General features: G+C 45.1%; 1 protein-coding gene across 1 annotated transcript; it reads right to left on the reverse strand.

Annotated features, from left to right (window-relative positions):
* NEK9 (NIMA related kinase 9) lies at positions 848-24,770 on the reverse strand. Its single transcript, XM_021403883.1, has 22 exons — positions 24,545-24,770; positions 23,921-24,098; positions 20,975-21,030; positions 19,940-20,010; positions 17,946-18,051; positions 15,208-15,339; positions 14,154-14,264; positions 13,529-13,593; positions 12,518-12,568; positions 11,281-11,473; positions 10,250-10,394; positions 9,277-9,477; positions 8,824-8,870; positions 7,820-7,975; positions 7,354-7,462; positions 6,662-6,823; positions 6,097-6,267; positions 5,824-5,883; positions 5,067-5,257; positions 4,655-4,819; positions 3,759-3,971; positions 848-3,370 (listed from the first exon to the last, which is right to left on the reverse strand). Exons 1-22 carry the CDS (start codon positions 24,731-24,733, stop codon positions 3,248-3,250), a joined length of 2,895 nt encoding a protein of 964 aa, XP_021259558.1. The 5' UTR covers positions 24,734-24,770; the 3' UTR covers positions 848-3,247.

Consider the following 24,979-nt stretch of genomic DNA (forward strand, 5'->3'; position numbering starts at 1 on the left):
AATAAATCAGTCAACTGGGGACTTTCCTTAAGTAACAGGCAAGCAGGTTAATGCTGGGATTGAAACTGTAGATTAAACAAAAGTAGTTATTGAAATTAAATCACCAGACTTCCTTCATTATGTTTGTTTCAGAGCTAGCCTTGAGCGCTTCACCCTGTTTTGCTAATTTTTCAGGTAAAGTAAGACAGCAGAGATTTACCCTACTTTTTTGCTGTCACAGTTAGGGTTACCCAAGCTATGTTATTCCAACTGGCTCAGCCTCCTCTGCCATGGTACAATCCCATTCTCAGAGACGTGCTGCATTTTCACTTTCTGATTCTCCAGTGAACGTTAAGTTTCTGACCCAGCTCTGCCTCTCAAGGCATTTCACAACTTATGAAAAACCCCAATAGAAGCTTAGAGGTGACAGGCATTAAGTATATTGTGCAGAAACAGTTTGCTGAGCTGGTATTGGTCAGGTTTTTCACCTCCCTAGACCTTAATGCTCAGTAAAAGCTGTTTAACAGGTGCTTCTTCCCAGTGAACCTTTCTCTTCCTGTTACTCATTTCCCACTTGGCATTAAAACTGTTGAAAAACCACACACACAAAGGGCCCCTGACGTCACTAGGAGATAGAAAGAAAAAGGCCCTTTTCTTTTACTGCTCTTTTTCTTTTCTTTTCTTTTTTTTTTTTTTTTTAAAGAGTCACAGAACCTGACATTTTTTCCCATAGCAAAGAACCTGCAGGTTCCCTGGTCCTCTTTCCAGGACATATAAGAAAAAAAAAAATCAAATAACAGAATGCCTCTGAAAACATATGCGTGTTTCCCCTTACTTTTTTGCAAAAAGAACTCAGAACGCGAGCGAATGAGTTTAAACATTTATTTAAACAGAAACTCCAAACCACTCCACCCTTTAACCTTTCAAAAAAAAAGACAACGACAAACTAGTTTTCAGCCAGAGTGTCAGAGCAGGCATAAGTTGTGTTCCACTATAACAACTCAGTAGCAATACTAGCAGGAGACTGACACATATGGAGCTAGCACTGCAAGAAGGGGAGAAGTCAAAAGGATTTGAAACTGCTCAGAGGCACTTCTGCCCATTTGCCCTTCCAATTTCAGCCCACAACTAAGGTGCTGGCTTTAAACTGCTTTTTTGGTTGCATAGCTGGCTGGTGTGAAATCTGTGGTCTGTAACAGGCACAACCTGGATAGCGTGAATCCTCTAAGGCACATATGAGATTGTGGAGCACAGGGCACCCTATGTCAGGACCCTAATTCTCCACTAGATCCAAGGGGAATCCAGTCTGTGCACCTAGCTTCCCAACTGCAGAGCATTGAGAAATGAGGATAGCAGTGCACTGCAGGAAAGCGACTCCCATCAGCTTGGTGCTTGCTTGTTGGACATGGCTCAGGCTCAACTCTTTGCTCCTCAAAGGCACTGCTGCAATATGACCGACTCGATCATTTCCAAATGCAACAACAACCCTCAAGCCGGGCCCCTAACCTGAGAACTGGCTCCAACACACACGAGGGGAAAGGAGGGCAGAGTCACAAGGGCAACCAAGCAACGTGGCCATACCGGGGCACCTGATGCCACCACCCCCCAAGAGGGCTGTCCTACTGCCCTTCCTTCACTAGGGACGGACAGGCACGTGAGTACTATCCTTGCCCTGGACACTGCGCTGTAGAGACTGCACTCAGTTCAGCTCCAAGAGGCAAGCAAGAGGCACCAATAAGTAAGAAGCATACATTCTAAGGAGAACGGTTTGGCATCCGCCTCTAGTCACAAAGGGGGAATGCTGGCTCCCAAAGGACAGTCTCTTAAAGAAAGACATCTAGGAGAGGTGATAGGATAACCAACTCCATTTGACCTAAGACAATTCTAGTGACATGTCTTTGATGGGGACTGTTTAAGTCTAATGAAATCATAACTCCACTCTCACAGCAAAGGTGAGAGAGACTCAGGATTCCTTGGAGGCTTCACATAAGGTGGGGGGAGGCTAGCTTCTCCCAGTCATCCTACCACTCCCAAAAGTTTAGTTCAAAATCAGTTTGCTAAAAATTTTGTGGGAAATAAAATTTACTTCATTCTTTAATGGGAAATGAGGAAACCCTGAGTATCAGACCATGCCTCTTCCCATCTCAATTTACTTTGGGAAAACCTCTCGCTTCTAGAAAGAAGGTGAATTCCAGACAGAGATTCGATCATTCGTGGTCATAGGGGAAGGCTGCATCCTGTGACCACAGCATTAATGACCTATTCTGGGTAGGAAAATGCATTCCAGCTTCATCACAACATGGAGTGGAAAAATACCAATTTTTCCCACACCCACACCAGGGGCTAAGCAGAACAGAAGCCAAGCAGGGAGCAGCTACAGGCTTATGCCAAGAAACCAGAAGCTCTGGCACCCAAACCAAGTTGACAGCTGGAGCAAGAAACACATGACTTAGTCTGAGGACCAGATGCTCAGCATCTGGCTGGGAAGCAGGTGGTCTGAAACCAAGTACCAGAGATCCCATCTCAGTCAGTCCCTGCTACAGCTGTCAGAAACTGCACCCGATTTACTTATCTCTGTGCACTGCCTAGAAGTTGGAGCACGCTAGGCACCCAGAATAAGGCCCTTAAACTCTCTGTACAGGCCACTGGACACAGCCATATGGCCAGAAGCTGTGCCTCGAGGCCAGGGACGTGCTGTCTGCCATTACCTCCCTTACAGGAAAATCTCCCCTGCCTCCAGAACGAGATCTCTGCTCCCTCTGCCCCTGAGCAGAGGGGAGCACCCTCGCTGGCTGGGCCTTACTGTGTGGCAGGGACAGGATCCTAACCCTTCACCCCTCTAAAGTGAAGGCGGTGAGTATTAGGGTACAGCCAGCTCCAGTATGAAACACGTCTCTTCCTCTCAGAGATGCAGCGATGAATACTGGGGTCCCAAAGGCAGCTCCCAGGAAGCAGTGAAAACAACGAAAGGGCCACAAGCTGCTACCGGAGCTGTCACTGTTACGGGGCCATACTGCTTCATGTGCAGAACTGACAGATAAGGTACAAAAAGGAGCTGCTGCTGCTGCTTCAATCACTGAGCTGGCCTAGAGCTCAGAGGCCCTTCCCCTCTCAAAATCACTCCTAGTTCATATCAAACGTACATGGATGCTGCTCTGGAGCCTCCAGCCTCGCTCCTTGTCTGTGAGTGACCTGAAGCCAGGAAAGCCGCTCTCTGCATTCAGTTAGTGTGCTGTGAAGTTAGATGGATCCCAGTGGGCTCAGGAGACTAGAGGCTGGAGCGGCATGAGTCCGTTCCCAGGAGACACCAAGAATCTGAATCCAAGTCAGGTTTTGGATCCACTTCCATCTCCTCTTTGGCTGTCTGGGTTCCTTTGGAATGAACCTCCACCTGCCAAAACACACAGCAATCCTCTTAACAGCTCTGGGACTAGCTGCAAAGAAGCTAGGAGCTGCACAAGTTATGATTCCTATTCTCCACATCCATTTGGGACTCTCCACAATATCTGACTGCCCATCTCTTCTCACTAGCAAAAATAAAGGGGAATCCCAGGTCCCTCAAGAACTGGGCTGTCCCCACTGGAAACCAGCTTCTTGGCTTCATTCCCATTGTTACTAGCAGAGCCTGAATCAGCAGCTCAACCAAGAATCAGGCAACACACTTCTAACCTTATAGAGTGGTCTGTTAAAAGCTGCTTCCTTCTCTGCAATCTACACAGGACTAGAATCAGGGTACTAAATCCTGAGCATGGATGTGCACTCAGGTGATAGGTCCTCACCTGCTGCATTCCCTCCGTTCCACTGCAGAACCTCTGGAGCTGGGCACTCAGACGAAGGGTTTCCTGCTGCAGCTTCTTCTGGTCATCCAGACACTGTAAGACCAGGCTTCGGAGGTGCTCCACCTCTGCTTGCAGAGCACTGCACATGCAGCCCACAACAGGAGGCACGGCCTTACCTTCACTGCATGGCAAGTCTGGACTCAGGCAAGGAGGCTGCAGAGACAAGAAGAGAAGGCAGACTGAGTTTGAGTGGAAGGGAGGGAAACTTTAGGCCAGTTCTGTATGCCAGAAGATGAAACCCTGCATAGGAAGTGTCACTTCATATAAGTTCTTGACTTCCCAAACTTGTAGCAGCCAGGTCACCAAGCTACTAATCATTATGTCTTCCATACAAAAGCCACTGTCATCCTCCTTTGGGAAAGCTGATCCTGTCCTCACCAAAATTAACCTTGTCTAACCCCTTTCTCTAAGCCTGGGATCTGCACCTCCTCTTGGGACAGAAAACTCCTGGAATGAGACAGTCTAACAGCAATTTCCTATGTCAGTCCCACTTCCTATCTCACAGCAATTTCTGCTAAGTTTCTACTTTCTGCTAGGCTCCTGGGCTCCAGGTTTCTCTCTCTTTTTTATTTTTTTCTACTAAATTAACCACATTTTTCTATATGACTGATCTCATTATTTTCCATTTGGCTAAGTCCCAGCTTCGCATTTTAGATTCCTGTAAATTGTTCTCTTTGCAGTATTGTCTCTTTTCAACAACCCTCTTTTCCTCATCCAGATGAATTAGGGCAGTCCAACACCCTCTTCCCAGCTCTCCCCATAATTCAAACATCACCATTTATGGTCCCAAGAGCTTCTGGCCAAGCATTCACTATGAAAGACCTGAATAACATTACCGAGGGCTCTGTTTTGGGCTTGTTGAATCCAGTAGGTTCCTCGGGGGCCACTTTGAGTCCTTGAAGTTCCTGGTAAGGGAGAGTCTCCTTCTCAGGCTCTGAAGATGCCATGCTCATAGGAAAAGGGCTGTCAGGCATGGGGATGAATTCAGCATTCTCTAGCTCCTGGATACACCAAAGCAGGACTGTTAGGTGTCTGCCATCCCAAAGCTGATCTAATCTCCTCAACCAGTGCATCAGCACCCTCTTGTGGTTAAAAAAAAAAAAAAAAAAGACAGCTAGTCCTAAGAGGCACCCCACACACCACAGATCTGAGAACCTTCCTAAGCATCCCTTAGAGGCAGAAGTGGAACCACTTGCCTTTCTTCAGCCTTAAGCCCCAATTCAGGGCATTTCTACAATACCACATTACCTTCCTCAGCCAGCCAGGGCAGGAGCTGATGTCAGAACTGTTGCCTCCCTTGGCTTCTGTGGTACTGATCCAACCCACCATCCCACGATCTGCTTCCATGGTTCCCCGAAAGCCTCCACTGGGATCAGGAGTTTCTGCTTCCCGTTCATTTTCCTCCTCCTCTCCTCCTCCGGTGGTGCAGCTCTGAGTTACTAGCAAACAAAATGACAAGCTTACACTTCCCCACCTCTGCTATTTCTCTGTCACCACTCTGTCACTCTCTAGAGCAGAGAAATTAGAGCTGTGTACCCATGATGGTGAAAGCATGTACTGGTGGCATCTCCCTCAACAGCTGCTTATCTCCTCACACTCCCTGCAGGCCTTCCTACAACAGCTTGTGCACAGTAGTCTTTTGCAGCATCTTGGCCTCTCCCGCAGGTCCAAGAAACTGGACTCGATCTCTCCAGCAGCCGCCTCATAACACCCCCTTCCCTTATCAGCCCCCCTCAGCAAATTCTTCTCAGCTCTTCTTTGTCAAACTGAAGATTCTCAACTCCAAAGGCTTTGCTGCATCTATGTGCTTCCCTTCTGTTTCAGTTCTCTCCACCCCTCCAGCCTGGTGCGTTCCCTCCCAGGTACTGCAGCAACTGCATTTCCTCCCTTTGAGCTCTTCTGCAAAGCCTTTCAAACTCAGAGAAACTATGCTGCAGAACCAAGCTGCGCAGCCAAACGAACAGCTGAACTAACTTAGAACAGCTTCCCAGGGCAAGTTACTCACCAGTACCAATGGAGAGGCCACTGCTGTTGGAGCGGATGGTTTTAGAATTCAACACCTTTTCTGAAGGGAGAAAAAATACTATTTTGGTTAGAGAGATATAAAGCAAAGGAACTCCTGCAAACAGCACGCAACAAAGGCAGTGCTGCGAGGCCTAGAGCTTAGAGCAGCTTTCCACATTCCCCAGAGCCACCCGGCCTGCCCCCAGTCTTGTTCCTGGCAAGTAATACATCATCATAATCAAAATCTCAAAATTTAATCCTAAACTTCACTTACCAACAACAATGATGGTATGCCAGCCACGGCACGACAGGTCTGGAACATGATGCAAAGATCCAAATATTGGCCGAGGCCATGAGGTACAAATATCAGAACCATGCGCTCTCTCAGTTGGTGTCATGGCCAGACGCCCATTCCCACCATTACCCCAGGCAAAGATATGGTTGTCTGAGGAAAAAGAAATTCAAGAGACTCAATTTGCCTGTTCCCTGTCAGCCTGTAATTGTTACAGGGATCACAGCCTCTCTTCTGTGACTGCTATCCCGAAGTATTTGATCAGCCAGCTCCATTTTGCCAATGGGAGGATAAAGCAATAAATCTACTAGGCATCCTGCAAGCTGGCAGTGCAGCCCAAGGGGCAGAAAACGCTTGCTGCTACACTGACAGCGTGGCTGGGGCAGAGAGTCCCAGTCTAGGAGGATTTTATTTATTTATTTATTTATGTTTAAATTTCAGAGCAGTGCTGTGGGAGGGCTCTAGGAAACGCACAGTGGGAGCCAGCTAACTACCCAGCAGATCTAGTTCAAAAGAACCCACCAGAACCTCACAGAGACCCACTCACCGTCAGTAGCAGCTATGGTGAATTCATCTCCACATGAAACCCTGATCACCTGCTTACCCCCCAGGGGGCCTGCCAGCAGGTTAATTCCCAGGTGCTTCTTATAGTCCCCAACACCAAGCTGTCCGCACTTGTTGGAGCCGAAGGTCAGCAGGCGGCCTCGCTCTGAGAGGAGGAACGAGGAGACAGTCACAGCAAGGGCCCAACTCTGGAAGCAGCCATGCATGCAGAGAACTAGCAGCACCAGCCCATAACCAGAAAGGACTCTGCTAAGAAGCCAACCAGACTGGGAGGGAACAGTGCTTGCCTCAAGAGGAAAAGCTTCAGCCTGGAAACACCGCCCCAGTTCCTCTGGCTGAGTTAGGCTTTGTCCAAGTAACACCAGCCATAAACGATTCCCTCACTATCCCAGAGGATAGTGGATTTCTCATAATTTTTTCAAAAACCTCTTTTTCAAAAAAAGAGAAAAAAGGTTACTCTGGCAGCTGATGCTGCTGTTTCAGTTGAGGAACGGGAAATCTTGGTTCCTGGAGCATGCATGAGCCCTGATACCAAGAACATAACCTTCAAGGTCAAGGGGCTGGCAATCATTGCATTGATAGCGCCACTTCACCAAGAGAAGCCAGGCTGAAAGGGCAAAGCTGACGTAAAGGAATCAAGCAACCCGTATTTGTTTCTTAATACGTATAGCTCACCATCAATGGAAGCTGTGTGTGTCTTCCCTGGAGAAATGGTACGAATCTTGTAGAAGGAGAGCTGCTTGGCCAAAGTAAGGGAAGTAGCATAGGGCACCTCACAGTATGTCTGAGAAAAGATGTATGGGTAAGCACAGACTGAAGGATCATGCATTCGTTAGCTAAGACCTACCCAAGCAGGTCTTGGCAGACCACGTTAACCTAGACAGTCCCCCAGCACAGGTATGGAAAACTCCTGCCAGCTTCCAGTTACATTGGAGCAGCTCACTGTGTTTCACTGCCTCAGATCTGACAAGACCACAGGGCAGACAGGAAGCTGAGGAATAAGGTGCCCCTCCCCACAATACCAATATCCGTCGTCTTGGTCTAGAACTAACAAACTGGCACAAATCTAACAAACTTGTCACAGGTCCCCCACGTGCTACTGGTTGTTGGAAGCTGGAGTCAGGGACCCCAATGCACTTACATCATGGTTAATTATCCCTGACGTGCACTGATTCAGGCCCAGCTTATTAAACTCATTGAGTCCACATGCCAAGACTTTGCCAGTCTGGGTGAGCAGGAAGGTCCCATCACAGCCACAGTGAACGGACACAATGTTCAAAGTCTTTGGAACATCCACCTACGTGGAAGAAACATACCCTGAGAAAATCAAAATCCTAGCCACTACTACATTGAAGCCAGCACAGGAAAAACATATTGGGTTAGAAAACAGCGGTTCAGCTAGCCTGGGCACTAACAGCACCTAATTCAGTTGCTTTGAATACAAGTGCAGGAAAACCATAAATTCTGTAGCATACTGAAATTCTGGTGGCACTGCAGAAATTCAAGGCATACTAGATCTTGTGTGCAGACACACTGATCCAGCAGAGGAACCAGAAATGTCGTGGACACACATCCTGGTCAGCTGAGGTCTACAAGCTGCAGCATCAGGTAGCCAAGCAGGGCTGGGTCTGTGCTGTGTGGTTGCAGAAATTTGGCTACCAGGCACACCCTTGCTGGTTTCTAACCCTCAGTGTGTTATCTTACTTTGATTATCCCTTGCACCATGTTTCAAGAGGGTTTTACTTTGAACTCATCTTTAACACAATAAGTGAAATTCAAAGACTCCCATTGGTTTGCAGTATTGCAAGTTTCCTGTACAGACCTGAGGCATGCAATTTGGTATTTCTTATGATTTCTATAATACTAAGTTCAGCATTTCCAGTTTCAGCTTGGAGATCAGCTCTAAGTCATGATGCTGGCTAGTCTGGAAGTAGCACATCCCTTTGCCATGATCTCTAGGGATAAATGAAGCAAAACGAAGTGAGTAAATGAAAATAAAACCCTTGCAAACTCTATGATACCTTAACAAACAAAAACAAAAACAAAAAAGCCCTGCTTGAGCCTCAGGCAGCTAACATTTCCAAACAGCAACAAATTTGGAGTTAGGCCTATGCAGATTTTGTGAAGAAGCGGTCATGGTCCTACCTTCTGAGGTGTATAGTGATCTTCTTCTGAATCCAAACCCAAGCGCCCTGTGTCAGTGAAAGCAGTACAGTCAGAAAGGGCCTCACGGATGCCCACCCCCAAGAAATTGCATGGTCTCTCCTAGTCCCAAATCTCCTTATAGAACCAGAAACCCGCTTCCCTACACAGACTGCCTGCCAATCCTCAAAGTAATCTTACCCCGTTCACAGAATGACTGCCCTATTCACAAGAAAGCCAGGTGATGCCCTAGAGCTTCTCAGAGAGAGGTCCCAAGGGCTCAGTCCCACTTCCCATTCTCACAAGGAAAGAAAAGTCCCAAAGACACAGTGTTCTTTGTCTCACAGCACATACCAGACAGACCTCACCCAGGCCAAGCAACACACACCTGCACCAAGCTGCCTTCTGGAGCAGGCATGCCCCAGTGCCTTTAGGCTCCAGGGAGACTCTACCTACCATACTCTCCACAGCCCCACGTGTAAACTTCTCTGTTCCTGGTCAGCACTGCCACGTGGTTATCTCCACATGAGACCTGCTCCACAGGGTTGGTAAGAAAGAAATCCAGCTGCAGGGGCTCAAGTACTTCAGAGCCATAAGCCTTGTCAATGCCAATGCATCCATAATAGTCCGAGCCGAATGCATACAACTGGCCCTCATCTGAAGGAGGCAATGGAAGCTTGGTTAGCACACAGAGCTTTTATTAGGCTGCATTTTAATCTCTTAGGACGTGGCCAGAGCAACTTATTTTCTCTAATCACTTGCCTTTTTTTGTGCAAAATAATGTCGTCAGGAAGCTATGGAGTTCTTTCTTGATTACATTACGATGGATGACCATGCACCACAACATGCAGCTTTTTCAGGCCACCAGTGTAAAAAAAAAATCTCAGGTTGAACCTAACGCATTTTATAACAGAAACCCACAAACTGACCCTGTCACTCCATAACCAAGTCTTCCAGCATGCTGAGCATCTGAGCTCATCCCCTGTCAAACCTGTGCTTTTCCAAGCTTCTGTCATAATTGAGGCACTCTTTCCTCACACAGTCCAAAAAAATGTTTCAAACACATTTAGATTCTCGGATTCAGGTTCCTCTGCCTTTAACACAAGGTATGTGTGAGAAGCAACGTATGCACTGATAAGAGTAGGTATGCTGCAGAGCCACAAGGAGCTGTGCTCAACAGTTGCATCATCAAAAAGAAATGCACCCTTAGGAAAAAAAAAATCACCCAGATTTCTTGGGAGTCAACATCTCTCCACGTGTAATAATTTCCATCTATCTTCACTACTGAACCTTCAGTCCATGAAACTGAAGGTTAGGTAACACATGGAACTTTCTCCTTTTTGCATAATGCTGCTCTGCTGACCTCTGAAGGCAAACAAGTTCAGAGCATAGCAAAGCGAGGGGATGGTGGTACCCTTCCATCTCTCACCTGTGATGCATACTGTGAAATCATCTCCGCAGGACACCTGGCGAATGGCTTTTCCCTGAAGCTTCTCCACATGCTTTGGCTGCCGGTAGGATGCTCTATCCCCATGCCCCAGCTGCCCGTGCAACTTGGTGCCCCCCTGCATATTCTGCAAGAAAAAAGACATCTGGTAAGGTTACGTATCTGCAACTCCTGACGTGGTGCCAAGAATTACAGTGTCTCCAAGGAACGACAGAAGACAGCACAGAGCAAGAGAAAGTGTTAAATACTCTAGGGAAGAGACTGCTAGCTAAGCGGCAACACTTTAAACAGCAGCACAATTTAACAGTTGTGCACAGATGACTGATGTGGTCCCAGGCCATCAGCTGGTTGGTTTAAGCATTGGTGAGGAATCCCTGCTCTTTACTCATCTGCCAAGCTACAGAATCCACTTCTGTACAATTCATCCTTCAGCTTTTTAATCAGCATTTCCAAATTCTAATGGCTGCAAAAAAAAAACCCATTACAAAAATGTCACCAAAGCAGAAAGATCTACAAAGTCTACAGGAAAGAAAAAAGGGAAAAATAAAACAAAAAAAGCCCCAACAACTCTGAGTAGCGCCAAAGCTGAAACTAAAATATTAACAGCTAGCTCAATGATTTCAATGGGCATTTTTGCAGGAACATCCAGCAAGTGACATCAAAGACAACAATATACCACAAATCCTCCGTTGCACTTCTGGTAACCAGAAAGGGGAAGAAGAGATATTTGACGTGGTGTCTGGGCCTACACATCTACCACCTACAATCTTCAGGTGCACAGCCAATCTCCAGTGCACCTCCCAGCATGATGGAAAACTTCACCCAAAAGCACATTTGTCCTGGGAGACTTGAGTCAGTGCCAAAGCAGATCGTCTCCTGCAGCATCCACTGCAATCAAATTTCTCTATTTCCAAGCTGCTTCCCATTGATTTTAACACACTCGTGACTGGTTGGTGGTGGATCCTGACTTTCTCTTCCCACCATCCCCCCTTCCTGCAGTTCCTCTCACTTACCACCCACGTGTAGAGCTCCTTCTCCACTGTCACCACAGCAAAGTGAGTGTTACCAGCACACACCTGGCGTGCGCTGCAGCCGCTTTTGATGGCATCCAGCTTCTGGGGGGTGGACTTCCCGCCCCCCCACACATACACCTCGCTAGTGCGTGAAGTCACCACTGCAATGGGAGCCTCATTCACGGTACTTGACCTGCACAAGGACCCCCCCAAAACACACATGCTTTTAATAATTTTGACATCACTGTCATCATGCATTTTCCTACTGCTCTCTCTCTATGGATCTCCCCAAGCCCAAGCTGCCGTCCTTCACAACCATTCACAGTCTATATTTTCACAAACTGCTCTCTTCATTCAGGCATTGTGAGGCCCCCAGCTGTTATAGACAGCCTCGGGATCAAATACTGCTCTGAGCAGAAGTGAAAACAGCTTCCAGAAAGCATTAAAGAAAGCCTACAATCCAATTCGATGTCACTAAAGACAAAAAATACACCTAGGCTTTTAGTGAACTGCCATGGAGTTTTTCTCATTTGTGAAGAAGTCAGGAAATCTTGCTCAAAAGCTTCTAAATTCCCTCTACCTCCACTTTGTTTAAATTACAGGCATTCCATTTGAGGGAAATACAACTCTTCAATGCAGAATCAATTCACTAGCAGATTGTGAAATGGAAGTCATAATCAAACAGTTTGTGAACAATTCATGAACTGGAACAACCTCAGATAAAGTGCTCAGATAAAGTTTATCAGGAGGAAAGGTTAAATTCTGTGGTAATTCAACAGATATACAAGTCACATGTATACAGTTTCTGTGATATGTATTCCTATCTCCTTCACTAAGTAGAACTTTTGCATATATCCAGTTCTATGAAAGACAACCATTCCAAATTCAGCATTCAGATAGTCATATTTCTCCTGCGCATGGAAATCTGTCTGAAAGCAGAAATCTACATTACAGCCACAGATATTTAGGTTGTGAAGACTACATCCTCAACAGGACAGATTACACTGCTGTATAAGACCTACTGAGGAAAGCTTCCAGCTATATATATGCATCTAAAAGGCAGAGTAAAATATGGGATGATAACTCTGTAACAAATATGCCAAATTCCTAGCATTTAGGGATCTCCTTAAAACTTTATTCCATTAAGGTTGTCATTGACTAACACTCTCAGCAAAGTTCTTCTCTGGGGAGCTGTTCTATCCAGACTTCCTTTCCAAACATATGCCAAAATAATTACCTTGGTCGCTTATTTGGCCCATTGAGCAGCGTGACTTTCTCTTCCATCTCCCTGCCAAAGAACAAAAAGCATTTTAGGAAACAGCAACACATCTCCCAAAGCAATTTAATGATAAGCACACACATAAACTGCTTTCCTTTCCTATAAAATGCTGCTCCCTCTTGGAGGAAATATGGCAGCTTTTTACCAGCTCACTGCAATACACGAAGTAGGGCAGAAATAATGTGCCACAGTGCTAACAAACTTCTAGAAGTGCTGAGGACAAACTAGATATATACCAAAACTTGGCCAACTAATACCCATATTGCACTAGAATTACCTTAAAGGGCTACATTTTATTTGGATTTGGAATTTATACTGGTGCATACAGCAAGACAAAACTCAAACTTCACTGATCACCAAGTAAAACAGTATTGGTATAAAGGACTAACTGCCCCCAAGGCAACCAAAGTGCATTCCAAAGAGTCCAAAATTCTGTTCTATCTTTAATAAAAAAACAATGCATGCAGGCTGGTGGTCAAACTAAGCTAAAATGGACTGCTTTCAATGCAACTCCCTCAGGAAGAGAGAGTCACAGGAAAAAAACGTGCAAGTGTCTACACTGTGTGAGATATATATTATGAAAGGCAATTTTCAATGACCCTGTGAGGATCTAAATATAACACTTCATTCAGAGATATGAAAAGCAGAAACCAGCATTCCTCAAAGGACTGACAGAACGGGATGCCTCAAGGTTCTCAATATAACAGCTTCTGCAGCCAGAAATGCAGAGACCTTTCTCACTGTACCCATGCCTCAACAAGCAGAGAGACCGATCAGAAAACAAGAAAGCAAAAACGTGCTTCTCTCCTAAAGAGGATGAAGTATACTTCAAAAACTGCCTCGCATCAGGCCAAATTAACTTAAGGACTTCGCTTCAGAATTATAAAGGCCACTAGTCTGTACAAACCCTCCTGCTCTTTCTACCACCTGGCTTGATCAGATTTCAGGCAAGACCATCTATCCGATTACCTCCTCCGTTTGCTGAGAAGGGGTTGTTCAAGCAGCTCATCTGCAGTGGGTCTCTTCTCTGGATCCTGAAAGAAGTGAGTAATAAGTCATTCTTTGGGAAATGCTCATCATCTACAGTGATATCTTGGTACAAGATATCATCTTGCATGGACCTTCTTCCCTGACTCCCTTCAAAAGAGAAAGGAATTAATTAAATATTTGGAATGAATTGGGATAAACGCTTGGGATACGCAGTACAGACTTCCCCACTCTGAATATATCCACACTATCCTTGCTTCCTAGAAAAAGGAAATCCTTATTTCCTAGAAAAATCTACAGTCTTGGTCAGAAAGCCAGATTGTACTGAGATGAGGCTGCCACCTCCACAATGCTGCACGAGAAAATAATTTCTTCTGTGAGTCTGTAAAATAGTTGTCATCAGAGCAAACCCAGTATCCCTCCAGAGCCTGCAGGACTGAAAGGCATCCGGAGACAACTAGAGGAAGCCCAGCCTTAGTGATGCCTAAGGCCTCACAGAAATTACCCTGCATCTACAGCACTCACACTGAAATAGGCACATCATTCCCCTTCGTGCCTGAATTGCATAGCTGGGCAGGGACATCTGAAAATTAAGCATTTCACCAACCTGATCAAGGCAGGAATTCACCATCTGGATTAGCTCCCAAGAGTAGACAGAGGAATCAACTTCCATGGCACGATTTCCCTGTACAATCTTCACACAAAGGTTCAGAGGATTCTAGGCACAAAACAGAAATCAGCTGTAAGGGAACTGAACTGTGTACTGTGCCCAGAGGGAGAGGTGGTGCAGGCCACCATTATTCTCTTCATCATCCTCTGATCAGAACACACCCTGGTCTCCAGAAACCTAATAATAAGTACTACAGTGCTGGTACCTCTGACAGCTAGAACTTGGTGGACAACATCTGCCTCGTCACCAAATTCCCTAACAGTCAAAGGAGAACATGCTCCTCTCTGCATGCAAACTCCTACATAACATACTGCCATTAAAACACCACACAGCATTATAGCTAATGTGAAGTCTATAGCCAGGAAATTATGGTACTTCACATGCCTCTTTTAAGGGTTACAGAATCTTGTGCCATTCCAGCTCACAGCTTTTCCCATCTCATCTCACAAGCAGTCAAATCGCATGTTCCAGCTAGCAGCACTCCTTTTTACCATTTCCATGCCATCTTGACCACTCTTCTCTTGCACCCAAACTTTGGGAAAGGGCAACAGGACTAAATCCTGTAAAATCCGAAGGCTGGATTTTTTCCCTATGCAATGTTGCACAGCTAGTAGTGTTTAAAAAACAAAAAAAAACCAAAAAAACAAAAAAAAACCCACCAAACAAATCTAAGTACACAATCACAAACTTCCCTCTTGTGGAGGAAAGGATGTTTCACCCACAACCAGGATACAAATTAGCACAGTCTGCAGTCAGCATCTGGTAAACCCAGGGCTGTAAGGAGTGCATTTGGCAAAGGCCATGGAGGCACCCATGGCAAAATCTTGCAAGAATTTTCTCTATTAATGGCAGTCCAAGGCCACTCGTTTCTTAATCAGCAGATTTAAACAACAGTGAAAGAAAAACATGAATTAAGAAATCTATGAGCCAAGCGTGTACCTCAGAGTGATAAAAATAAGATTATTCAGTCCACCCTGGTTTGCAGACTTACAGTAGCATCAAAGGTCCTCTTCAAAGTAAGAAGCTCAAAGATGACACAGCCCACAGCCCAAATATCTGATTTGAAGTTGTATTTCACACCCTGGCAGAGTTCTGGAGACATGTAGTAAGGAGTTCCCACCAGCTAGGAAAAAAGAACATTTAAAAATCAGAACCAATCCAGCAGTTTTCAGTTCTGAAGCTTTGCATCTCACCTGTTCACACAGGCTCATGAGCATCAGGATTCAACACAGCTTTGACGCAGCATTAGTGATACAGATTACACATCCCTCCAGCATGTGCTGGAGGTATGGCAACAAGCAGCACCTTTCTTCCTGCCTCACCCACAAGCCTGTGCCTGCATTTCTAACAAGATCCTAGACACGTCTGCTCACATTCTGGTGTAGTACATGCTTCTCAACAGAGCAGCAATCATAACAACACAACAAGGACTTGCCCCCCTCTTAAATATACTGCATTTAGGGGTAATTAGGGCTTCGTGTACTGACCAGCTATACAGAAACCCTGAGAAGAGATTAATGGAAAAGACACCTAGCAAAGCTTCTAAGAGAGATGTCAGCCCACAGCAATGGAGCTACTCTGTCTGATGAGAAGGTCCAACGGGACAAAGGTTACTCTGTCTCTGATTAAAGAGGGTTTACTTTGGAGTCAGTATGTAGAAAGCTAGCACTGGTCCTACCTGAAAGGCTCACACCTCAGAAGTGGGCTTTCCTGAACAGTGTTTAAGTCCCCTGCCTCAAAATCCAAGAACCCAGCACTTAAATAGAGAAGCCCTTCCAGCTGTAACAGAAATAGCGGTAAAGCTCAAAGTCGCAAAAAGGGGATACAGAAAGAGCAGGTTAAAAGGTGTAAGCATTAAGCTTCCACAAATTCAGCTCATTTCCTAGCAAGCAACCAGACACTGAAATAATACAAAAAGACAAGATTTAAGAAAAGGGGAAATATTTATAGCTGCCCTTTCAACTCTCTTAGCAAAGCTCCAAGGACTACGAAGGCAGTCTTTCATTAGACACTGACAGATTCTGAATGCGCCCATTAGGTATTTGGTGTGCCATCACCTACCTTCCATTCCCTTTTACACAGCATGACAGCTACAGAGCTGCACAAGTCCTAACCACAGGAAGGTTTAGAACCTCAGCTAGATGGAATATCACAGGAAGAACTAGGACACTACATCTTTTTCAAACAAAGGATAACGTAAGGAACATTTTTCTGTATCTTCCCTGGTAATTGGGAGGAAAGGAAATAAATTAAGAAACAAGCATTTAGTAAGCAAGATGTACCTATTCTACAAAATCATAATTTGACTGTTACAATTACAAATGTTATAATGAAAAATACTAACAATAACATGGCTTGCACTCATTTTACAACAGACAACTTCCAGACTGGCATTAGTCATTAGATCACAATTTGAACAGCTAGCCTAGAGCATAGCCAGCAAATACAAAAGAAAGATGGTTGAAGGTATTTAATTAAAAGTTTTTCATTAGTCAAAAAAGGAAGGGGAAAAAAGCTGTTGTACAGATGAATATACACAACACAGGCAAAAAAATAATAAAAGGAAAATTCATAGTTCAGAATGCAGTTTCTCTGAAAGTCAGAAAACCATGAAAAAATGTGACAAAACAAATGGTTTTGCTACAGCTCAGCTTAGCAAGGGCTTTACATGGTAGCCTTGAGTTGCCACTTACTGTGCAACTGCACAATAGAGCTCATATTCTGGAAGGAAGTTGGCAAGCGTTTAACTGCACATCCTAACAGAACACCAATAGCTTCCATAAATCTAATAATAAGGCCTGGTAAGGGGATGTGCAGGTTGGCTTGCATCCTAAACTGTAATAAAGGCCTTTAGCAGATAGGAGACATCCAGACAATGTCTCCCTTTCCAACTCTCATGCGCAACCACAGAAATTAACAGAGCTGGGAAATCTAAGTCGAGTCTTTCAGGTGCCTGCAATACAGCTTCTCCTGTTTCATAACCCTGGCTATGAAACTGCTTTCTGGAAGGGTCTGGAACAAAGCCAAATTTGACAGCCTTCCAGTAGAATTATTTCTTTTTCTGCAAGCTTTGCCGCCCACCAACAGCATTACCAATAAACTATATATCTACCATAAGAAGCACATGTGCCTCTCTTGCTTCTTTGTAATTCAGTTCAGAGTCTAAATATTAAGAGACAAGAGGCATATCTATGGCATACTGCAATGTCAGGGAAACAGATCCAAGCTATCTCAGACCCAGCTGAGCCAAAACAGTCCTGCTAGCACAGCAGCATGACCAGGCTAACTTGCTAAACTGGGTTTAACTAGCACAGAGGGAGAGAGCTAGAAACATTGATGCAACTGTGCTGTCTCTGTGCCCTCAGAGAGCAACACCTTCATGTTACGTAGATTCACCTTTGGAAGCACGGTGCCTAGGAACTAGAGAAAGAACAGTGCTCTCTAATGTAGTTATGCTGGCTCTGGTATAATTCCATGCCCACAGTGTCACTTATCTTTAGTTTAAACCTCAGAAAGATAACCCGGGAGCAAGAATAATTGAAGGCTGCAACACATCAGCAAATACACCAACATCAGTGAGATAAGTTAGGTGGAGAGAGGAAGGAAAAACACAGAAAAAAAGCTGAGCATTCCTGATCTTCTGCAAGGCATGCAGAGATGAAATAGGAAAATAAACAAGAAAAAACAAACTCCAACCCTCAGTTCTGCAAAAAGAAAGCATATACTCACAGTCTCAGCCATAGAGTACTCGGAGTTCAGCTTCTTTGCCAACCCGTAGTCTCCCAGTTTAATCAGGTTTGCTTTGGTTAGAAAGATATTTAATGTCTTTATATCTCTAGAAGGAGAAAGAGAAACGCAGCTGAAATATACTTCCAGATTTCACAGTCTCCCACACACTACCATACTCTCCCTCCCCATAAGGTAAGTGCTATTCTAACAGCAAACTCTCACACAAACAGCTCTCCAAAGGCAATTGGAGCCCAGGTACCGGGTCTGTAACAGCAGTTAGCCATATTTTATCATATGCCCACAAAACCACAACACAGTCTAAAAAAGCTCAGGCTCCAAACACCTATGTAAAGACCACAGACCAAAGATGATTCTCTTTTACTCCTGTCAGTCTTTTCTCAGCTGAAGGTCTCTGAACAAGTCTTATTTTCCCTGTTTTTATGAATGGATCCAAACCAAGTCTCTGAGCTCGCTAAAAAAATGCATGAATGTGTACGCATGCAAATATAAACACACAGATGGTGTGAAACAGATGCTACTCCAGAGTGTAAGCATAACATCCCTCTACCTTACACCTCAGGAACAAGTCCAAATTATAACATGACATCCTGTATCCCAAAGATCAAAAGGCTGATGGTCAGCAAAATGCGTAACTCCAAGTCTCACTGAAAGTATTTTGTTCCAGACAGAACGAGTTATATGGAGAATCACAGATTGATACAAGATGCTGCTGATACAGACAGGAAGCCCCCACAGTATAATATGCTTCCCATGGCCAACACTTTGTAACATTCCCTTTTCCTAACATACCATCAACAACTTCCCAGTGTCGATCAGGACATCAAGTAAAGAAGCACTTTGCACTCGTCCCCTTGGGGCACTGCAAAGTCCCCGGGTCACTCTGACAATGCCTGATGCAGAAGGAAATCACTGCAAACATTTAAATAACTGTTCAATTCATTGCTACAGATGGATGTGGGGCCACACGTGTTCCTAGGTTATGAATCCAGCTGCAAAGATGCGCACCAGAAAGCAGGAAATTACCGCAAAGCAACACAGACACGACATCTGCTTTAGGTCAAAAACTTAGTCCCTTACACTCAACAAAGCAGTGCCTAACTGTTCATTACCGAGAGCTGATTAACCAGAGATTCAGACTACCAGCATTCAGGATGCTGCCTCAAAGATATGAGCATCCTCACACAGCTCTGCTCATTATAGAAAGATGTTGTGCAGCACGCAATCCAACCTTGCTGGGAACCGCTGTCTACGTATGCAATACTCTCCAGAACGTCACCACCTCCTCACTCTGCCCACACATTGGGCACTCTTAAGCACACGTAAGCAATGAAATTTACCCCTCCTCAACAGCCAGAGCATCAGAAAAAGGTAACTAGCTCCTAATTAAAATCTTAGAGTCAGTGTCTAAATTACCACTACCTGCTAACTTCCTTAAATAACAGACCAATTACATGGTATTTAGCCAAATCTGGGACAAATCTTCATCTGAGTGACCTTATAGCAAAGCACCAATGCAGAGCCTTCATTGCTGTCAGCCTCCAAGAATTAGACAGGTAAGGATGTACGTATTGGTCTGAAGCTATTACTTGTACAGCGGGTGTGAAGTGCCCTTGGCCAGTAGTAACTGTCCTTCCTATCCACTTGAGCAAACATCATTTATGTGCCTTAGCAGTAAAGGACCAATTTACTCCTTTCCTACATGGATTAACTCTTTGTTAACAAAGGTGCAGCAAAGAGAGCTACTCCATTTTCTGATACAAAATTTCTTCCATGTTTATTAGAACACCATTTCTAGTCCGATAAAAAAAATGCTTACAGAAGTGATATTTAACATCTATGCAGTCCAGCTATGCTTTGAACAGAGAATCTCATGGTTTCCTTTAAACACAGAAGCAAAGGGTACTCAAAGGAGTTCTGCACTCACATCCACAAACTGCACTTGTTACCTCAGCTGTACACCATGCAGCACATACCTGTGAAGAATTCCTGCTCGATGAATGCAGCTCACAGCTGATACAATTTGAAAGAGATACCAAAGCACCATCTGCAAAGGTAGGAGTAAGTCTTATGTGAGGCTTAAACAAAAACCCCCAAAAGACCCCTAAAAAAACCCAAACTTGACATCCCTATCACAGAGAGGCATCGCAAGAAGAATTAACCACACTCACTCCTCTCTCAGGAATATGAAAATATATCATTACCTTCAGGATTTCCTGTTTTGGAAATCTCTGAATTTTCTAGTGCCATTCACAGTGCCTATCCTGACACAGAATTCAATGAGTTAAAAGAATTAGCAAAGACAGCTAATGATAAGATAGGAAAGATCTACAGCAGGGATCTCTGGAATTTAACTGTGATGCCCTGGAGGCATTCAAGGCCAGGCTGGACGTGGCTCTGGGCAGCCTGGTCTAGTGGTTGGTGACCATGCACACAGCAGGGGCGGGGGTGAAATTTGATGATGATTATGGTCCTTTTCAACCTAGGCCATTCTATGATTCTATGATCATTTAATATTCACCATGAGTCAGGAGGCCTTAAAATGCATTATATAAGAGAAATAAGTATAACCATCACCTCAACACGAGGTGGAAACAGCAGAAAATATGTTTAAAAAAATCCATGGAGAGATAGTTTCAGAGTAGTTACTCAGAAAAGAACTTAGAAAATGGTTAAGAGGCAAATTGAGTATCAAGTATGAAGAAAGATTTTAAAGTAAATTTTTAGCCAAGATGATGGGACGACCAAAGTCAACTGAGTGCACTCTTTCATTATTCCTCCTAGGAAGCTTATATTGTCTAGACATATCCAAAAATGAAAATAAGAAGTTTCTGATAGTGCATAAATGCCTGCAGTATTCCACAGAAGAGGAAGGATGTCAGTCCCCAGATTGACAAAGAAAATTCCCATCAGTGATATGGAGGGGGGAAAAAAAGTAGCATAAACACTCAGATCACCAGCCAGAGCTCCAGAACACAAAGCTAGCCCTCCCCAAAGCCAGTCCAAATTACCTCTTCTTCAAATAACTTGTCCTTCTGACGCAAAATCTTATCGTAGAGGTTCCCTCCTGTAATTATAAGTGGGTGAGAAAGACAGAGGATTATCTTAGTTAATGACAGCAGGTACTTCACTAGCTTACAGCTGGGAATGCTCAAATCCCATCAAAGATCCAGTGAATCACTGCAGCTCTCTCTGTACTCTCCGCTTACACTGGTCAGGCACGCACAAAATTAAGTTCTTCTTCCATCTAAGAACTTCCCTAGCGTCTTCGCATATGCAAACATTTAACCTGTACAGCACATCACGTGAGATTAAGTCTCATATTTTCAGCAGAACAAATATATATATATATATTTTTAAAAAAACCAAACAACTACAAAACACCAAAAAAAAAAAACCACCAGCATTATACAACACAGAAGTCTGAAAACACCAGTTATTGTCTTTCCCCACTTAATCAACCTGCCTCTCTATCTGAGCTGTCAAATACATTGAGGAAGGATTCACAAACTGTTGACAACAGCAGCACAACCAACAGGAGCCTGAAAGGAGCAAACACAGCCTCTTCAAGGCAACTCACAGACCAAAAGGAGTGCTAAAAGAAATCACGCGGAGTGCTGAGGGCAGTGAGACTCTCTGCCAGATTAGCATCTTACCAGTAAGTACCGAATCTCTGACCATATCCTGTTGCTATTCCATTTCCCAATTATGGTGTATTAAGTCCTAATAGTAACAGAACATCAGGCCCTGTTCCATTCCCATGGGTATAGTGCAAGACAGCTTCCTGATGTTTGTTTTCTGAATCTGTCATGTTGTAGATGTCCAAAAAAAAAAAGGCTCCTCTGTCTCCTCGAGGAGCCAAGACTTCTGCAGTAGGAAGATTTTTCTGATATTCCAGTCAAGATTCCCTTTGCTTAATTTCTTCTCATTCTGTCGTGTATAATTTCTGCACATTTCCTTTTCCAGCTTTATGTTCATGTATGTAAATGATCTATGAAAGACTCTTCACAATTTAACCAAAGTTAAACTGCCTCTTCTTGTGAACCTCTTTCCTTGTGATTCAGACTACACAGAGGTTTTTAGCATTTTCTGTTCCTCATTTCTGATATTTTCACCATCTTTTTTTGCAGCTTTTCTGAGCCAAAGTGCAGCACACCAAGTACTACATCACCAAAATCCTGCATGAGGAGACAATAGTCTTTGATTCAGATGATCGATAACTCTGTGCACGTGCCAAAACAGAATCAAATTACTTTTTTTTGCTCCATCTGATCCCACCTAATTCACTGACTCTATTCTCTCTTCTATTTTCTCTCTTTTTAAAGAATATTGCTTCCCAAATCTGTTTCAGATATATTCAGTGACGTTATTTCCACGATAAATCCAAATCTTATGGTACCACTAAACACAGGACTATGCAAAGGTTAGTTTCCTCACTTGTACAGTGAGGGTTATATTCACCAGATCTCCAGAAAGGGGGTGCTAATTAAACAGTAAAGACTTTGGATATTTATCTATGCCTTGTCTCAGCTATATTTTTGGACTCTGAGAAGCGTCAGATAGCAACTAGTCCAGTCTTACTTTAAGAATTACAATTTATCTTGTGCTTGTACATTGTAACAAATACAAACGTACACTGTAGCAGCTACAACCATTAACGCAAACATTGGCCAACACCATACCCTTAAGTGCAAATGAGGTTCTCTCCTTTTCACATCCTTACTTCTGTGCCACTCATAGATACTTAGGTAAGGCAGGCGACATACTCATCTCTTGGTTACTGTCTCACAGCAAAGCAAGCAGTTTAGAATCACTGACACACACTAGGGACATCAGTACAACCCACTGTCTCTCCATAATCCTCTGATGAATTTGTAACGGCTCCAAGCATGCAGACATTTTGGACAAATGCTCGCAGAGTACTTGTAAAGCTAACAGTGCTTCAAGGAGCTAACGTTTCCCTGCTCGTGTATTGAACTCCACCAAGCATAACGAAAAGCAGCAAACCTGGGGAGGCAAAACCGACTTTGGCCAATGTGCCAGCAAGGGTGTTTGGCAGAAACATTTTGTGCAGAACTGCTGTCTTCCTCACCCAGTCCCAGGAAAAGCTGTTTGTCAAAGATGGTGCCACAGTAAGCCTCCACCAGCAAAAAAAAAGCTTCTGCTGATAACCCAAGGCTTAACATAACCCCCAAACATCCAGAGGACAGCTAGCCAGGTGAGTTGTCCCATTCATCATGTAGAAAGCAGCCTGCAGCTCCAGACGGTCTCTTGTTCTAGCAATACCAGCTGCATACTACCTCCAGCTGTCTAAGAGCAGCTGCAGCTCAAACACTCATATCAAATCCTTCCTCCTCCGTATCCCAGCCAGGACTGTTTACCCTGAAAGCTGCAAATGACACCATTTGATCTGCTCTTGGATGAAATTTGAAAGTATTCTCCACTAAAAGTGGGACTGTGTTATTATTATTATTTTTTTTAACAGTAAACATAGAAGCTGGCAGCACAAGGCAGGAAGAAGTCCTGATTGCAGCATGCCAATAGATTTTCAAGCTCTGACTAATAAACAGTCTCCTTCATTTGGTGATTAAGTGACTGAAATCAGCCCCATTCTGTACTGGCAGAGAGGCCCAAACATCCTCATACTCTTTTCCCATTGTCCTCCTGCAAGAACAAAAGAAGGCAGGCTAGAACCGCATACTACCAGTATCCCACTTCTTCCATTGCACCAGCTGCTCGGAACATTCAAGTAACTACCCACTGAACAGTCTGCACAGACTATGGGGACACAAATCAATCAGAAAGATTTTTAATTTCTTCTCTGGGAGCTAAGCAGCAGAATCATCTATGTTCCTCTGCCCCTAGAAGGCACCCCAGCAATGCTCCCTGCAGGCTGTGTAGGACGGTAACTCAGCAATGTAGCAGCCTGCTTTTGGTAAGAGGGAGGAGGATCTCACCATTACAGTACTCCAGCTCAATCAACAACGTGGTGTTATCCATGAAGTGATTGTAGTACGCAATGATGTTCTCATGCTGCAACAGAGCAAGGATAACGATTTCATTCAAAGCATCACGACGCTCCTTCTCTGACAGACGGGTCAGGTCCACCTCCTTCCACACCACGAGTGAGTCATCCTGAAACACAAAAACATCTTTTAATTAAACACACACTATTCTGAAGAGAGCAACGTGCCTTTACAGCAGGAAATTAAAAGTTTCAGGAAAGGCAGACCGGCTTTCCTGCCTCTTAAAGATTTCAGACAAAGGTTCTTTGCAACGAGCTCCCGGTTTTGCTGCGTGTCACTAGGAACATGTCCTGCAACCGTTCTTCAAGCTAGGGGCACTTAGGAAAAGGAACGACAAGGTTTCCGGGGAAAGGACACAAAGTTTGTTTTGTCTCAACGAATTGAACACACTCCTGTTCAATAAAGGGAAAATTGTACAGTCCCAATCCCATTCCGCAGGGTATCGTACAAGAGCGCCAGCCCCTCGGCGCCCGCCCGGCGGCAGCGCGGGCACGGAGCTGCGCAACCCCCGCCTGGGAGAGAAGGACACGGGAGGAGGCTCCCGGCCCGGCCTACCTCGGTGCGGCGGTACAAGGTGGCCTCTCCGAAGGCGCCGCGGCCCAGGATGCGGATGGGGATGTAGTGCAGCTCCTCCTGCTCGCCGGGCAGGCCGCCGCCGCCGCGGGAGCCGCCCCGGCCCGAGGACTCGCTGCCGAAGTCGGAGCTGATGGAGTCGCAGTGCCGCTCGTACTCGCCCAGCGACATGGCGGCGCGGCGCGGCGCGGCGCGGCCCGACCCGACCGCTCCCTTAGCGAGGCCCCGCGCGCCCGACGGGCTCCATGTTGGCTCCCGCCGCCGACCCGGAACCGCTTCCTGCCGCCCGCGGACCTCCGCGCTCCCGCCCCCGCCGGCCCGAACGGCGAACCGCTAGGAGAGCGTGGCAACGGGGCCGCTCCGGCCTTCCGGGTGGGGCCTCCTTCCCGCGGGCTGGCGGCGCCCCGCTCCGGGCCG

This window comes from Numida meleagris, chromosome 6 (genome assembly GCF_002078875.1).
Source record: "Numida meleagris isolate 19003 breed g44 Domestic line chromosome 6, NumMel1.0, whole genome shotgun sequence".
Taxonomy (NCBI): domain Eukaryota; kingdom Metazoa; phylum Chordata; class Aves; order Galliformes; family Numididae; genus Numida; species Numida meleagris.